Genomic DNA, 18,287 nt, shown 5'->3' on the forward strand with positions numbered 1-18,287 from the left:
ATATTATTAATACATAGACTCTAACTTACTTGCATGCATTCACACATCATTTCAAGTTCAATTTAATTTAAGAGGTCAGTCTAGAGTCTGAGGTATAATGGCTTCTGTGAATAACTTGATAACAGAGCCTACAACATAATAGCTTATGTTAGCTCAGTTGGTCATCTTTGAGTAGTTTGGAACATTAGTCAGCAGTTTGGCAAGATGCAGGAGTGTGTGTGTGTGTGTGTGTGTGTGTGTGCAAAGTGTCATGTTGGGCTGTTGCGATCTCCTTGAAGCCAGTACTGTTCCGTCTGCATCTCTGTCAGTCTTGAGATGGTCCTTTGAAATGCAAAGATCTCCTCTTCTCCCGTGAACAAAGACAGATGTTCACCGGCATCCTGCACACACACATTTAAGACATTTTGTGTAAGTATATTTATGTGTGTGTGTTTGTATGTATGTATGTATGTATGTATGTATGTATGTATGTATGTATGTATGTATGTATGTATGTATGTATGTATGTATGTATGTATGTATGTATGTATGTATGTATGTATGTATGTATGTATGTATGTATGTATGTATGTATGTATGTATGTATGTATGTATGTATGTATGTATGTATGTATGTATGTATGTATGTATGTATGCATGCATGCATGCATGCATGCATGCATGCATGCATGCATGTATGCATGCATGCATGCATGCATGCATGCATGTATGTATGTATGTATGTATGTATGTATGTATGTATGTATGTATGTATGTATGTATGTATGTATGTATGTATGTATGTATGTATGTATGTATGTATGTATGTATGTATGTATGTATGTATGTATGTACCGTAAATCCTCAAATAAAGACCGGGATTCAATTAGAAGCCGGGCTTCGGATAGTAGCCGGGGTCGTGGTCCATACGGACAAATAAAGGCCGGGCCCCGAATACAAGCCGGGGGGAAATAAAGGAGCCTATATTACTGTAGCCTACCAGCATCAGTCCGTCGGCTCAAAGTAGACATCACAATTTAATTGAATGCATTTCACAAATACATGTTCTCCTCATGTTTATTATTATATTATATAATATTGTTGGCTAATTTCATGGGCTATTTGCATTAAAAAAAGAAATTTCCCCACGTAGGCACGGCCGGATTTACCATATGGGCAACTGCCCAGGGGCCCCAAGACGCCAGGGGCCCCAAGCAACCGATTTTTTAATATTAACTACTTACTAACCGAGAGTGAGGTCATGCAGGTAAATGATCAGACTGAGGCCGTAACATATCGACCGAGCGATAGCGAGGTAGATACGGCAAAGCCGAAGTCTGATAATTTACCTGCATGACCGAACGGTCGAGGTTAGTAAGTTGTTTATTATATGGCATTTTTAACTCTTTTCATTTTGAGAATAAATGGTAATTGTAAATAGAAAACATGTCGTTTTGTTCAGCTCTCAAGTCTTCTCACAACACAGTGTTTCAGGTGTTGCCTAGCAAACAATGACTTGCTAACTTCAAGTTACAATGATCAATAGAAAACGGACAACAGGGCTCAGCTTAAATGGCTTTAATTTACAGTAAAACACAATGTTTTCAAACTATAGTAGTCAAGTCTTCATCATCACTTTCAATAACACATTTTCACTGCTTCTGATTTGTACTGACCTGTACTAAGTCCTATGAAGTATTACCCGATATCAAAATGTTCCCGAATTCTTGAGTCTTTATTCTTCAACTGTCATCAACTGTCATGGTACCACGACATTCAACTGGTTTCCTGTTCTCAGATAATTTCATAATAGGAGTCCTGATTCTATCAATTCATGCTCATGGCTGTTGATACATCGCAAATTTTTAAGGATGTAATGTTTAGTACTTGGTACATGGTATCACTCATTTTTAAGATTGATGTCACCGGAGTGCAATAACAATAGTTATCAGACCGCAGACCGGCTAGAACGTCAATACGCGGCTGGCATGACTACCCATTAGCCAATCAGAATGCTTGTTCTGTCGTTGCCATATAATAAATAGTAATAATAATGATAATAATAATAATAAAACATGAAATTGCAATTATACAGTACATACATTTGGGACAACAGTGACCAAAAAAATCTCTTTCGCTAATGTCCCACTATGTGTCTCAGTTTGTCTGTGGTGTCTCCTGCGTTGTGTCTGTGCAAGCAGGGCACCCAAGTATTGTGATTTCTAATAACATAAGTTCACATTAAACATAATTTACAGCATATGCATTAATTAATTTTGCAAGTAAGCTGTGATATAAGCGAGAAAATGCAATAAAGTACTGTATGTATAAAAAACAATCAAGTAAAGTACAGATACTCAGAAATAATACTTGAGTAAAGTAGGAAAGTATTTTTCTACTCAAGGACTAAAACACCCTGTGGATAGGTATGGTTTGTGTTCTGCGGGGTGGGGGTAGGTGAGCACCAGAGTCACTGTTGCCCAGGGGCACCATGAAGTCTTAATACGGGCCTGCACGTAGGACTACTAGGCGAATTTGTTGTTGTTGTAGTTTATCTGTAACGTTTTAGTTGGCTAGGTTACTTTTTCCAGAAGGGATCATAAAGCAGTAGTAGACTTACGTAACTTTGATATTAAACTCAAAGAGATGGTGTATGCTGATTGCTGAAGAACATTCGGGGAAAAAAGCAGCAAAGAAGTTTGACATTGACCCGAGACGAATGCGATAGGCTACGACTAGCAGGTGGAGGTAGAAAGAAAGTTAGGCCGGATATCAAACCAGCTCGTTTAATACATTTCTTCAGTCCGCGATAAGCATCATAGAGTGTCTAGAAAAATGATTAAAATCAAGGCTTTGGAAATCTTTTCCTCCGTGACTGACAGTGGAGACCATAACTCCGATGTTTATTTTTACGTTGACACCGCACATAAAGTGCTACGCGATGTGCAGGAATTGTTGAACGCATATGCAATGAATAATATTAGCCTACTGCAATTATGCCCATTATTTAAATACTAAAATTCTATAACAGAAGATAAGTAAGAAATAAAGGCCTGCCCCTAATACAGGCCTGCCCCAAATAAAGGCCAGTGCGCTGTGCAGCCTGAGTAAATACAAGCCCCGGCCACAATTTACGGAATGAATGAATGAATGAATGAATGAATGAATGAATGAATGAATGAATGAATGAATGAATGAATGAATGAATGAATGAATGAATGAATGAATGAATGAATGAATGAATGAATGAATGAATGAATGAATGAATGAATGAATGAATGAATGAATGAATGAATGAATGAATGAATGAATGAATGAGTGTGTGTGTGTGTGTGTGTGTGTGTGTGTGTACTCTCTCACCTGTGTTAGGCCTAGATCATCCAGCAGCATGCGGTCTCTCACCTCATCACCAACCAGAGGGCCCTGGTCAAAGAGAGACTCCAGAGGGGCATCGGCAAGGACAACCACCCTCACCTATCACAGAGAGAGACAGACAGAGATAGGGAGAGGGAGATAGAGAGAGAGAGAAAGGGAGAGAGACAAAGAGGGATGGAGGATGAAGGAGAGAGAGAAAGAGAGAGATAGAGAAAGAAAAAACAATCGAGATGGCACAGGTTACATTTCTGAAAGTTGTTTATGTGTTAGGAATGTCAGTATGTGTGTGTGTGTGTCTGATTGCCTTCTGGTTGTAGAAGTTGTTGAGGGTATGTGCGTCTGCGTGTTTGTTCCTGTGTGTGAGTGATGTATTTACATGTGTGTCTTCATACCTTCTGGTCATAGAAGTTGTCTATGAGTGTCGTGAGCCGACGTGCTTGATCCTTTATCCTCAGAGAGAGTCTTGGAATGTTCCGGATAAAGACAGTGTCAAACACTCGAGATATCTCCAAGTAGTCGCTGGCACCTACAGGCTACAGCGCGCGCACACACACGCACACACACACACACACAGACACATACACACACACATACACACACACACACACACACACACACACACACACACACACACACACAAAAACACACACGCGCGCACTCACACACACGCACGCACACACGCACACACGACATGATGTAGAAACCAATCATGTAATAACTACAGATGTAATGTGATGACATTTTTGACTTAATAATGCAATAGCCTTTGGCAAATAATGTAATATTATGTAATATACATAATGACATTATTGGCTGGTCATTAATTGGCTGGGCTTAAAAAAAAATAACCAGAGATGATAATGTAATAATTAGGGCTGTCAGCGTTAATCTATGCGATTAATGCGATAAAATATTTTAACGCCATTAACGCAATTTCTTTTTAAACATTAGTTTAGTTAGGGCTGTGTAGGCTGCTGTTAAAACGCCTTGCTCCTTTATTGATGTCAGGTGAAAACTTATTAGTGAAACAATAATACATAAGAAACAGAAGAAGGTAAGAAGGTATCTTAACTAAACACAGCAAGTTACTATTATATTCATTACACCAAGAAAAACAGAGCGACAACAGATTACACAGCTGGCTAACACAGCTGGCTAATAAATGCTAACTTCTGCCTGGAGTTATGAATGAATGGTGTGCTAATGGTCATATATTAGAACGTAACGTATCTAAATGAATAACAACAATAACTCGTAATTACATTTTACGTTTCAACGAATTAACACAGTTCATATAATTTAAACATAGATCACTTAAACATATTTACCACAGTGAGAGACAGCTTAGGCATTGTTTATGAGGGTGCGAGGAAAAGCATAATTTAATAGTGGCTTATTAGACATGTGCGTTACTAACTGTCACAGTTGTACCCTATCCCTTGAGACGAATATGTTGTCAAAGTAAAAGTTCGTCAACAGAAAGAAATACAATACTGTGTGCGTGCAGGGATGGATTACCGAACATGCCGAACAGGCCTAGGCCCAAGGGCCCCTGAGCCCAGGGGGCCCCTAAACCAGAGCCTGAAGTCGCTGTTATTAACTTTGCCTGCTGTCAATTGTTTTGAGACTTTGTATTTGTTAATATCAGAAGTGGCTTTAATGTTTCTCTTATTTGTGGTTGGAAGCGGTGTATTTTGTAACACGTCCTGACCAATGGTTTCATAATCCGTCCATCTGTGCGAAAAATTCTTATGCTTTACCGTCGAGGGGCACCATTGTGTTAAATAAAAAATACAATTAAACAACAGTGTCTAAAATACATGCTGTCTGAAGTGATTACTCGTTAATTTATAAGATTTAGTCTTAAGAAGAAAAACAAACTTTTAATCGAGATTAATTTATTTCAAAATGTGCGATTAATTCGTTTATTTTTTAATCGATTGGCAGCCCTAGTAATAATATACTTGTCACTTTATATAAGAATTATTTTATGGCTATCAAGTGTCCCACTTCCGTTACATGTACCCTTACTGTTGTCTCAAATAGCTGCTCAAAAACCTGACCCCACACACACCCACACACACCCACACACACACCCACACACACACACACACACACACACACACACACACACACACCTTCTCTCTCTCTCTACTTGATGTATAGACTAAGGCCCAATCTCAATACTTCCCCTTACCCCTTATCTTACCCCTTACCCTTGAAATTGCGCGTTCATGTGAGAGCTAGTGGTGTCTCAATACCCAACTTGATCAAGATTAAGGGGTAAGTTTAAGGGGTGTATGGCCCTCGTTTTTGAGATGATCGGATAGCTACCTTACTCCTCCAAGGGCTATCCCAGAGCACACCGCGAAACCAGCTCGGGAATTTTCAAAAAAACATGGCTGCTTGAAGCGAGGAATATTTTACATGAATAAAGCTATCTACACAACTTTTTATATGTTGATAATGACTCGGTTTGATCTGAAATGTGCTACTCGAACGATGCATACTATTGTCGGTCTTAACTGAAGCTTTCAAACGGTAGTTTTAGGATACAAATTAGCGCGTATACCACCACTCCATTGGCTTATATGGTAGCTTGTCAGCTATCATGCTACATACACTACATGTAAGTATTTTTGGCTTATAATTAATTTAAAAATGACGACAGTCTTGTTTCGTGCTCTACACAGTTGTATACATATATATTTGCAACCATGGTCTTCATTAGACTTTTTTTAAATCGCTAGTTTCATAGCTCATACAGTCACGTATGACGTACCCGAAACCGAGTGGCGTCTCATTTCATAGGGGAAAGATCTCAGCCCTTGGCCCTTACACTTGCAAGTGCTAGGGTTAAGACTAAGACAAGACTAAGCAAAAGGGGCAAGGAGAAGAATCGAGATTCGGCCTTATCCCCACCCTGTCTTTTACCAACCAAATAATTACATGAGCAATGGAAACATTATGATGTTATTGGCAGTTATTACGTTATTGGTTGCTACACATGTTATTGTTACTTAAAAAGGTGATATTCAGTGATATTCAATGAAACAGGTCCATAGACAAGCTCTGACTGTGCACAGTACAAGACTATGCTCTTCAATATGGAATGAAGACAGAAAGAAAGTACTTGGATTAGGAAAAGAAACTGATAGCCAAGTTACTTTGTCAGTGTAAATCCTGATAGCACTCACACTGAGTGAGTGTGTGTGTGGGCATGTACTGTATGTTGATGTGTGGTGGACATGCATGTGTGTGAAGGAAAAAGCTTTTAAAGAAGCCAGGCAGGAGTGCCCATTAAAGCCCACTGCTTCTGACTGCATTAGTTCACTACAGGAAATGGACCTGTAGAGAACACACACACACACACACACACACACACACACACACACACACACACACACACACACACACTGAAAGACAACATATCAACTCCATGTAATGGAGCAGGTTTCTAACTCCCCTCACCATGTCGCACAGCTCCTGAAAGGTACAGTCGGCGATAGAGCCACACGTTCTGCTCAGGTGAAGCTTCCTGCCCAGAACGGTCAGGACCCGGGGCCGCGTAACTATGACAACAGGACACACACACACACACACACACACACACACAAAGTCACTGTATTTGGGCCATGTTGAATATGCACTTGACTAGAATGCCCAGAAATGTGTATTATTCATCAGATTGAGGGAATAAAGAGACAGACAGACACAGATGGAGTTGTGGAGTGTGTGAATCTTTGTGGGGTGTGTGTGTGTGTTTGTGTTCGTATACATGTAAGTATGTGTGTGTGTGTGGCCTACTGCAGAACTGAAACATAATTCACCAACAAAAATCACATTAAACACTGATACAATGAAAGCCACTTCAGGGCCTTTTACACCCCCCCCCCCCCTCCCCCCCACACACACACACACACTCGAAACCAAGGACCTTGTGCTAAATAGCTGTGCTCTGCTGTTGTTCGGGGACTATTTGGTCTTTCAGGCAGACAACCCCCCCCCCCTCTCCCTTTCCCCTTGCCAGATAAAAGAGTGTGCTGCTAAAGATGAGGCATACAGTCATTTTGTCTCTGGGCGAGTTCATGGAACAGATCATTCACAGCCTTCTCCGCTCCGGGTTCACTTGTGCTGTGGAGACAGACAGGAAGGGACATGAGGGGAGACACAATGGACATGTTTGTTCATATGCAGCTACTGGATGTGTGCTGCACAAGCATCATAGAGGGGTCGATTTTTTTTTTATATACATTTGTGTGTGTGTGTCTGTGTGTGTGTGTGTGTGTGTGTGGGGAGGGGGGGGTATCCTTACAGGTAGTACAGTATCCCTGCTGCAGGCATGTCTCTCTTCCTGTAGTCCACTCCAGAGTCTAAGCAGACTGAATGGCAGTGCTCCTACACACACACACACACACACACACACACACACACACACACACACACACACACACACACACACACACACACACACACACACACACACACACACACACACAGGTTATGAATTCTGTAACAGGATATACAGAGGAAAAACATGGTTCATTTTCATTGTAATTACACTTCTTAATTATGCCAGCTTTTCTGGCAATTTTAAAAGGTGTTACGATCTAACGGAAATCATCAAAATTTGGTCCAACACTTCTTTACACTTCCATGGTACAGGTATAACATTACAGTTCGAAGGAAACCTTCAGCTATACATTAAACACGCAGTTCTGTAAACATTTCAACATCTATAGTCGAAAGTATATGATTTGTGACGACAGGCTTATTATCTCTGATCATTACTCCTGAAGTGCAGGAACAACAAGAATGCTGTCTGTGCGTGGAGGTTCGAGACATGCTCCAGTGAGTTATAAAATCAACTTCAGTATTGTTATTTTTTTTTTTTCTTTCTTTTTTCCTTCAGTCCGTTCCACCTCCATCTTGAACTGGGCATAATTAGCAATCAATACATGGAAGGAGAAAGAGTGATATTCCCTCCATCACCCTGTCCCCCCCACCCTCATAATCAACAACCCCCTCACCCCTCCCCTCCCCATCTCACCCCGATTCTTTGCGCTGTCAACTTTTCTCTTTGGAGCTTGGGGGGGGGGGGGGGGGGGGGGGGGGTTATGCGTCCGAGCCAATTAGCTGAATCACAGGTAATAACAGGCTGCCAAACAGCAAGTGGTGGTGGACAAAAAGAGATAGAGAGAGAGAGGGAGATATATAGGTAGAGAGAGTTACAGAGAGAGATAGAGAGGAGACCATAGAGGGAGTGACTGAGGGAGAATAACAGAAAGAAGCATAGGGCAAGAGAGGGAAGGAGAGCGAGAGGAGAGAGGGAGAGAAACGAACAGTAGGAGGGAAGCAGAAAGAAAGAAACACACCAGTTTCTTCATCATCAACCCCTGATGACCTTGCCAACGAGGTCGCCGTGTAAACAGTAGCCACGGCAACAACTGTGGCAATCATGTTGCGGCTGCTGTTTGCTTAGCCAGTCCTTATTTTGGCTTCTTTTCTTGTCTGTGTTCTACGCTGAAACGTCCGGGCCACTCATTAAAGTAGCATAACGGATGAATTGCCAATCGCTAACGAGATGCTAGCGGCCAAAACTAGCGAAACCTCTTGAAATATGCCTACCTTGACACTATAACAAACTAGTTAGTCAACAAATGTCCTAACACAGTCAAACATCAAGCAAGTGCAACACAAGACAAAGCAAGACAGTAGAAATCGGGCAGCTTCAGGCAAAACTACAGAACGAAGTTATATGCCTACGGACCCTGGTATGGCAATGACACGGAGGCAATTCTTCATATTAAAAGTCATTGTAGCGGCCCAATTTTTTTAAGCTGTTATTTTAAGGTTAAACTGCTTATCCTAACGCTAACCCTGAAGTACAATTACTGCATAATGTTACTTTAAAGGTGTAGGAGGTAGTTTTAGGTGACAAAAAAATGCTTCTCGACTTGGAATGATGATGTAACTGTAAAAGTGTGATGTATGAACACTGTTCCCCAATATGACTATGTTCTTTAAACACTTTGTTTCTCTGTTTCAGCTCCTCTTGACATGTGCGGTCCCTCTAAAATGTCAACAAATGCAACATAAACACCTCAGACAACAGAAGATAGGAGATCAATTACTATCTGCTATCATCCTTCAGATATATTATTAGAGGTACAAAATAATTTCATTCTAGGATCATTTCAGGAGGAAAAGGAGGAACACATTAACACAGTAGATACAAACCATAGACCCAGGAATACATAGACTGGCCATGCCTGTGACCTTGCCACTCACTTACATTACATTAAACAGGACGTTGTGCCACTAGGGGGGGTCCAAGGTAGGACAAGGAAGTGTTTTGCCCCATGTAAGCGAATGGGAACATAACCTTAAATAAGTTCTTACAGTATGGTTGAGTGCCATATGGTCATATAGTTAGTCTGGATTAGCTGTATAGTTCATAAATTGACAAAACACTACAAACATGCTGAGACCCTGACTTCACAGGCACTGCTGGTCCAGGTCTTCCTATGTATATGATACAAACACAGAGAAAAAAGGAGGAGGACAGAAAAGAGCTGTGAGGAAGACTCATGAACAGCAGGCTTGGGTATCATCAGAGATCTTAAAATTCAGTTAAAAATTGAATCGTTATGAATCGAACTCATCATGATTCAATTCGATCACTATCCTTCAGTCACGACTCAATTCAATCAAGCTTGTAGAGTAACGATTGATCATGATTCGTGAGTCATGATGTTATTTGATCATGGTTCGTGAGCCACGATTCAATTTCATCATGAAGCAATAAGACTACCGTGTAAAAGAAACACACTTTGTCACCCTTGAACTTTATCCACACACTGAATGTGTGTTCATTAAATTAAAAATAAATTGCATTTGATTTATTACTAAATAAAAAATTCAATTTATGATGTCAATGTGATTTCACAATAAATCCCAGTACTGGGCATAGTATGACGACATGCAGCGGGATCGGTTACCCCCAACCCCCAATAGGCATGATAGGAGGTTAAAGGATTGCAGTGAGCACCATTCAGATGGGGAAATCAGCAATCACACACCATCAGCTCAAAACAACTCCATCCGCAAACCCCCGAAAAAATGAGTGTTATCGGCCTTAAAGCTCTCTGGCACTACGTGTGTGAGTGTGCGCGTGAGAGAGAGAAGGTGAAAGTGTTCAAGGAAGCACCATTACGGACACAACTATGGAATCTACCATCTATTCTCATTGTCTACTAAAAAGAGAAGAGCAAAAAAACAAGATAGTATCAGAAGACAAAAAATAGCAAAAAGGGGGAGAAAAAGGTAGAAACACAGAGAGAGATAGAGAGAGGTAGAAACACAAAGAGAGATAGAGAGAGAGAGATGAAGAACACAGAGAGAGACAAAGGGAGAGAGAGAGGGAGAGCACAATCAGTCCCTAGGCCGTGATGGGAGGATATTTCTAATCAGGGGGTGATATGGCCGCTCTCGCTCATCATTACGTGATTATGGCCTTTTGATAGATTAGTTTGGAACGTAAACCTCTCATCACTTCCTCCTGTTCTCCATCTCGTCTCTCATTTCCTTAAACTCTCCCTCTATCCATCTCTCTCGCACACATTTGCAATTTTCAAATACATAATCCATCCATCAGACCTGCCATCTACACGCACACACCCCCTCCTATTACTTCTTATAAAAGCATCTGTCAAATAACTTTACCATAACTGCACATAGGGACCCGTTATCAAGGTGTAAGATTAGAAAGTTTTAATAGAAAATAGCTTGATTTAAATTACTGCAGCTTGGGTCAGTCTCATGCATATTGCATTTATATAACTTCATTACAAAACAAGAAGATGTATAAAGACTGTTGGGGGCGCATATTATTATTGTAACTGTTTAGATTTTGTTTTGTTATTTTTTGTCTTAGTTTTTGCTTGTGGTGATTATTTTCGTTTGATAAGTTTGTTTTACCTTTTGTCTGTCATGATTGGGTTTAGTTTATAGGAAGTGAGGTCATGGGGGTCAGGGGTCACACACACACCCTTATTATGGTAGCGTTCATTACACCTGACTAGGAGACCTAAGACGCCGGCTCGCGGTCGTGCTAGTATACCGCTGAGTCCAAGCTGATGAATGTGATTGCGTTTACCTTGCCTCATTTCCCCTCTCAATTGTTATGCAGCCAACGAGGTATGTTTGTCTATTTATGATGCTTTATTTCTTTGATTTCTTTGGGTTTGATTGTTTGGTTTGATTGTCTGTTGATTGTGTTTTTACTGCTTTTAACCAGTTCGACGTTGGATTACAACTGAATTAAAGAGGAAAAATAAATCCATCAGTAACTGAAGAACTTTGGCCTTGCGTCTTTCCTGGAGGGGAGTGATAGTCGAACTCGAGGCGAACTCGGAGCAGAACTCTGCATCGGCTCACGGGTTATCTATCCTCAACGTGAAGATTCGTCAGTTTGCCGGGGATTAATGCAAATTTCTCGGATTAAAGCCACGTTTTCGCTGAAGAAGCAAGCGAATTGGACTCGTTGCCTAAAGTGACTTCACGCATGAACTGTATTCGGATTTACAACGTGCTGTTCAGCGATTGAAGACGCGTGGAGGAACGGCATGAAACAGATAAGCAGCTTTTAGCATTCATGTTTTCTTTTAGACGGTTTGAAGCTTTAATGAACAATGATGATGGGTTGTCTTTATTAGCCTGATGGCCACATTTAAGGACATTTAAAATTGATATTGGGGGTTTTGACATGCAACCGAATTGAAAATGTTTGCACCACCAGGTTGCTGAATTGTATGATGTTGATGTACGTTCGTATTGTTATTGCCGACTACGTTCAAGTGTAGCTGAAGCTGTCATCAAGTTGTTTTATGAACCCTTCAAGTTTAGTAGATAGTAATTGTTTGAAGACAGCCTCTCAGTGTAACAGTTAATAGGCAATACACAATCCACTATGTCTCAGATTGGTAGAGATGAATGCCTGCCTTTAGTGGAGTCTCAGCATTCAGCAGAGCTTCAAAAGGCAAATGAGTGTGATGTTGTTGAGCAACAGCCTTTAGGCGCATTGGAACTACAGAATGAGCCTCGTAGAAGTGACCGATCACGTACATTGACGGAGAAGGGCAAAACCCTACACATGGACCAGTTAAACTTACTACTGCTTCGTTTTGACAATGTCTATGAATGTTGGAAAGTCATGACTAAAGTGGCTAAAAGATCTGTGCAGCAAAAACTTCCAAGTGACATTCTTCAAGAACATGAAACCCGCATTGAAAAGGAATTAACTGAACTTAATGATATTTACGATGCTTATAGAAAACTTGACGTTCCAACTCAAGACATGCGCCGCAAATTCGACAAAAGCGCCTCTATTACTAAGGTTTTGTTTAAGAATGTTAAGTCTCAGATTCAAGGAGCCGAGGAAGAGCTGCTTTGGCCTGATGACGAATCCGTATTTGCATCCTCTGCCTCTAGTATTCCACTTTCTGTTAATAAGGGGCGTGGAAGCAGTTCAATTTGTTCCAATGAGTCTCTAGCAAAAAGACAAGAAGCTGCTGCCGAGTATGCCGCTACAAGAGCAGTGCTCAAGATCATGAGTGAACAGGAGCGCAGGCAAGAAGAATTGGAAGCACTTGAAGTCAAAGATAAGCAGATAACTGCAGCCCAAGAATCAGCAGCATTATCCCGACGTCTCCAGGAAGAAAGGGAAGAAGTTGAACGAAAAATTAAAAGACAAACCCAAGAAGCTGCCCTGTTGAGAACACAACAAGAAGAGAATGCCGCCAGAAGACAGTCCGTCGAAAACTTAAAGAGGGAGGTGGATCGTCTGGAAAGATTGAAGAAATTGAATGCTGCCCAGGCAAAGCTACAAGTGTACGAAGAAACCAATATTGACGTGAACCAAGATCTCGCTATTCAGAGGCCTGATGTCTCCATGGTTATGACGGTAGCTAAACAAGCCGATCCTGTGTGTGACGTACAACCAAGAAGTGTGCCATCAAGGGGTGGTTTCTCAAATGACACTCAAGAACTTGTCAAGGCCTTGGCTGAGGCCATATCAGCAAATAGGCTGCCGGTTCCAGAACCAACCATCTTCTGTGGCGACCCACTGCAGTTCAATCACTGGAAGTTATCCTTTCAAACCTTAATTGAGAGGAAGAATATCCCAGATATAGAGAAGATTTTCTTCCTCCAGAGATATGTTGGGGGCACAGCAAAGGAGGCCTTAGAAGGTCATTTTCTGCTTGCATCAGAAGATTCATACAGCTTAGCTTGGAATATGCTTGATGAAAGGTATGGCCAGTCATTTGTCATTGCAAAGGCTTTCCGAGATAAATTGTACGCCTGGCCCTGTATAGCTACTAAAGATGGTGCTGCATTGAGACGGTATGTAGACTTCCTGCGTAGTTGTGAATGTGCTATGTCCCGTAACGAGAATTTGCATGTTCTCAATGATCCAATGGAGAATCAAAAACTTGTTGCTAAGCTGCCTGAGCGTTTAAGCCATGGATGGAACAGAAGCGCTACACTTTACCAACTAGCGCATGAACGTTTTCCAAACTTTAGTTATTTTGTAACATTCTTGTCCATGGAGGCTAGTATTGCTTGCAACCCAATAACCTCGCCGCAAGCTATATGGGCAAGTGAGTCAGAAAAATCCAAAACCAAGAGTCAAGGTGCAGCTGCCTCTGCCAAGAGCCTTAACACCAACATCACTGACAATTGGGTCTCTTGTATGTTTTGTAAGAGAGCTGCACATAGCCTCCAGAAGTGTCACAGATTTCTCGAGCGACCAGTTGCTGAGAGAGTTCAATTCATTCGGCGTGAGCATCTGTGTTTTGGCTGCTTGAACCCGGGCCATCAGTCAAGAAGCTGTAAGAGGCGGTTGATTTGTGATTCCTGTTCCAGACCTCATCCCACTTGTTTACATGGGGGCCACCCAGAACCGGAATCCAAGCAGAATCAAGTTGGCTCTACATCACTAGACATCACTGCAGAAACTATGTCTAACAGGATTTTAAAGGATGGCAGTAGTATTCAAACTTCAGCAATAGTTCCAGTCATTGTGTCAAGTGACTCAGGCAAGGAAGTTGTTGTTTATGCTTTGCTAGATTCCCAGAGTGATTCCTCTTTCATTCTAGAGCATGTGGCAGATGCTTTGGAAATGAGTGCAGAACCTATAAAGCTGAAGTTATCCACCATGTCCTCAAGGGAAACTGTTGTCTCCTGCAAAAGACTCAAGGGTTTACAAGTAAGAGGGTTGAATTCCATCAAGAAAATCGCAGTGCCAACAGTGTACACCAGAGAATTTATCCCTGCCAATAGATCACACATTCCTACTCCTGAGATAGCCAAGGCATGGACACATTTGGAGCATCTGGCACAGCATATTGCTCCACAAAGCGAATACGAAATTGGATTGCTGATAGGATACAATTGCCCACAGGCTCTAATGCCCAGGGAGGTTGTCTGTGGAGAAGAAAATCAACCATTTGCACAGAAAACTGACTTGGGCTGGAGTATTGTGAGCTATGGTGACCCAGGTGAACAGTATGGTGATGCGCTTGGTGTGAGTCACCGTATCATTGTAAAGCAAGTAATCCCTCAACTTGAAGTGCCTGACCAGCTCAAAGGTGAAGTTCATTTTGTCTTCAGGACCCAGATTAAGGAAATGATTGCCCCCGATGATGTCATGAAGATGCTGGAGTCAGATTTCAGTGAGCGTGTAGGAGAGGATTCCTTCTCTCAAGATGATGTCTTGTTCTTGACAAAATTAAAGGATGGAATTAAACATAAATCAGATGGTCACTTTGAAATGCCCTTACCTTTTAAAGGTGAGAGGCCGAACTTGCCCAACAACAAGCGTTGTGCAGACCAGCGCTTGATGTGTCTGAAGAGGAGGCTCAAAAGGGATAATGGCTACTTTTCTGACTACGTTAACTTCATGAAGGAGCTTATCGTCCAAGGCGATGCAGAGAAAATCCCCGAACAACAAGTTAACACTTCTCCTGCTTGGTATATACCTCATCATGGGGTGTATCATCCTCAAAAGCCAGGGAAAATCCGTATTGTCTTCGACTGTTCAGCAAGGTTTCAGAATGTGTCTTTAAATGACCACCTTCTTACAGGTCCAGAGCTCACTAATACCTTGGTGGGGGTCCTTTGTAGGTTTCGTAAGGGTCCCATTGCAATTATGTGTGATGTCGAACGAATGTTTCATCAATTTCACGTAAGACCTGAAGATCAAGACTATCTGAGATTCTTATGGTGGGAGAACGGTGATTTGGAGTCTTCACCAACAGCCTTTAGAATGAAGGTCCATCTATTTGGGGCAGCTTCCTCACCTGGCTGTGCCAATTTTGGTCTTCAACATCTGGCCTCTGCAGGCCAAGGGAAGTTCAACCAAGCTACTATAAAGTTCATTCAAAGAAACTTTTACGTTGATGATGGGCTGGCAAGTGTTTCCTCTGAAGCAGAAGCGATTCGACTTATTGAGGAAGCAAGAGAGCTCTGTGGCACTGGTAACCTTCGCCTCCATAAATTTATCTCTAATAGCAACAGCGTCTTGAGAGCAATTCCAGAAGAGGAGTGTGCTCAAAGTGTTAGAGATCTGGACCTCGGGGAACCACTTCTGGAAAGAGTTCTAGGTGTCCAATGGTGTGTGTTCTCTGATGACTTTCAGTTCAGAGTTACTGTTAAAGAACGTCCAATGACCAGAAGGGGGGTGCTGGCTACAGTTGCTTCCATTTATGACCCTCTGGGGTTCGTAGCGCCCTTTATCCTTCGCGGCAAGCTAATTCTGCAAGAGCTCTGTCAAGAGAGAGCAGGTTGGGATGAGCCACTCTCAGATAAGCTTAAATATCAATGGGAACAATGGTTACAAGATCTTCCAAATTTGTCTAATGCAAAGATGAGAAGGTGCTATCTGCCCCCAAGCTTCACAGATGTGAGGAACTATGAGCTCCATCACTTTGCAGATGCAAGCGTCTCTGGCTATGGGGAGTGCTCTTACCTTCGAGCCATCAACATCAGTGGAGATGTCCATTGCTCGTTTGTTATGGGGAAGGCACGTGTCGCCCCTACCAAGATCACAACAATACCTCGACTTGAGCTATCTGCAGCGGTAGTGGCAGCTAGGGTAAGCGTTATGCTCAGGAATGAACTTGAATTGGATGGCCTGCAAGAATATTTCTGGACCGACTCGAGAGTAGTCCTTGGCTATATAAATAATGATGCCAGACGTTTTCATGTGTTTGTGGCAAACCGAATTCAAAGGATAAAGTCCCTCACTGATCCAGAGCGATGGCGCTTTGTGCGTTCAGAGGATAATCCGGCGGATCATGCATCAAGAGGCCTAATGGCAGATCAGCTTATTTCCTCAAATTGGTTCACCGGGCCAGACTTCTTATGGAAGAGCCAGCTACCTGTAGGAGATGACAAGGTGGGAGAAGTCACTGAGGATGATCCAGAATGTAAAGCTGTCCATGTGTTTAGGACCAAAGCAACGGAAAATGGGACATTGTTAGATCGTCTGACAAAGTTCTCTGATTGGAAAAGAGTTGTCAAGGCTGTTGCATGTCTTAAGCGTCATGCTAAACGTTTCAGTGGCTGTAAGTCAAAACCAAGTTGTGCCACAAGTATTGAAGAAAGACGAGAAGCAGAGGTATCTATTATTAAAATGGCTCAAATGGAAGCATTCAGCATTGAAATTGAAAGTTTAAAAAGGAACCATGAAGTTAAAACCAAGGACAAAGCCAACAAGCTTCAACAATTAAGTGCATTTATAGATGAACACGGTGTCCTTAGAGTTGGAGGACGGTTGGCAAGATCGACTCTCCACCCTCACATTAAGCACCCTGCCATCATCCCGAAAGGCAGTCATGTGTCCTCTCTGCTCATTAAGCATTACCACGAAAGAGTACATCATCAAGGAAGGGGAATGACCGTTAATGAATTGCGTGCCAATGGATTCTGGGTCATAGGATGTAGCAGCGCAGTGACATCACACATTTTCAAGTGTACAACCTGCAGGAAGTATAGAAGATGTACACAGGACCCAAAAATGTCAGATCTGCCAATCGAAAGAATGGAAACCACAGCGCCTTTTACTTATTCAGGCGTAGATTGCTTTGGTCCCTTCTATGTGAAGGATGCAAGAAAGGAGCTGAAGAAGTATGGTCTTCTCTTTACATGTATGTGTTCCAGGGCTGTGCATATTGAAATGCTGGATGACCTTACTTCAGATGCTTTCATTAATGCTCTCCGTACACTTATTGCAATACGTGGAAACGTGCGACAACTAAGATGTGATCAGGGGACCAACTTCGTGGGGGCCAGAAATGAATTCACCTGTGCATTGAAGGAGGTTCAGAATCACAAGCAGTTGAAGGATTATGGATGTGAATTTGTCATGAACATTCCATCATCTAGTCATATGGGTGGCGTATGGGAGAGACAGATAAGGACAATTCGAAGTGTTCTAACTGTTATTCTTGATCAATCTGACAAGAGACTTGATAGCGCTTCACTGAGAACTTTCCTGTACGAAGTGATGGCTATTATAAATAGCAGACCGTTGACCACTGAGCACCTAAATGATCCAACAAGTTTTGAACCACTTACGCCAAATCACATCTTGATGATGAAATCTAGTATTGTGTCGCCCCCCCCTGGCCAGTTTGTGAGCCAGGACCTGTTCCTGCGCAAGAGATGGCGACAGGTACAGTTTTTGGCAAATGAATTTTGGTCAAGATGGAGAAAGGAATATCTCCTCAATCTTCAACAAAGACAGAGGTGGCAAAAGGATAAGCCTAATACAAAAGTCAACGATATCGTCATCCTCCGAGAAGATGATTCACCTCGAAATCAATGGAGATTGGCAAGGGTGGCTGAAGTTTATCCAAGCTCTGATGGAA

The 18,287-nt window shown here is 41.9% G+C and overlaps 1 protein-coding gene across 2 annotated transcripts in view; it reads right to left on the minus strand.

Annotated features, from left to right (window-relative positions):
- The window catches only part of afg1lb (AFG1 like ATPase b), a 40,404-nt gene continuing 22,117 nt past the window's right edge, over positions 1-18,287 (minus strand). For both annotated transcript variants that reach the window (XM_080860478.1, XM_080860477.1), the window contains exons 8-13: positions 7,670-7,752; positions 7,418-7,488; positions 6,826-6,926; positions 3,747-3,887; positions 3,340-3,453; positions 1-380 (exon numbers count right to left, since the gene is read on the minus strand). In XM_080860478.1, coding sequence (XP_080716604.1) covers positions 249-380; positions 3,340-3,453; positions 3,747-3,887; positions 6,826-6,926; positions 7,418-7,488; positions 7,670-7,752 — 642 coding nt within the window. In that variant the 3' untranslated portion in view covers positions 1-248. The remainder of the gene's footprint in view (positions 381-3,339; positions 3,454-3,746; positions 3,888-6,825; positions 6,927-7,417; positions 7,489-7,669; positions 7,753-18,287) is intronic.

The sequence above is a fragment of the Sprattus sprattus genome, assembly GCF_963457725.1.
Source record: "Sprattus sprattus genome assembly, chromosome: 2".
NCBI classification, from domain to species: domain Eukaryota; kingdom Metazoa; phylum Chordata; class Actinopteri; order Clupeiformes; family Clupeidae; genus Sprattus; species Sprattus sprattus.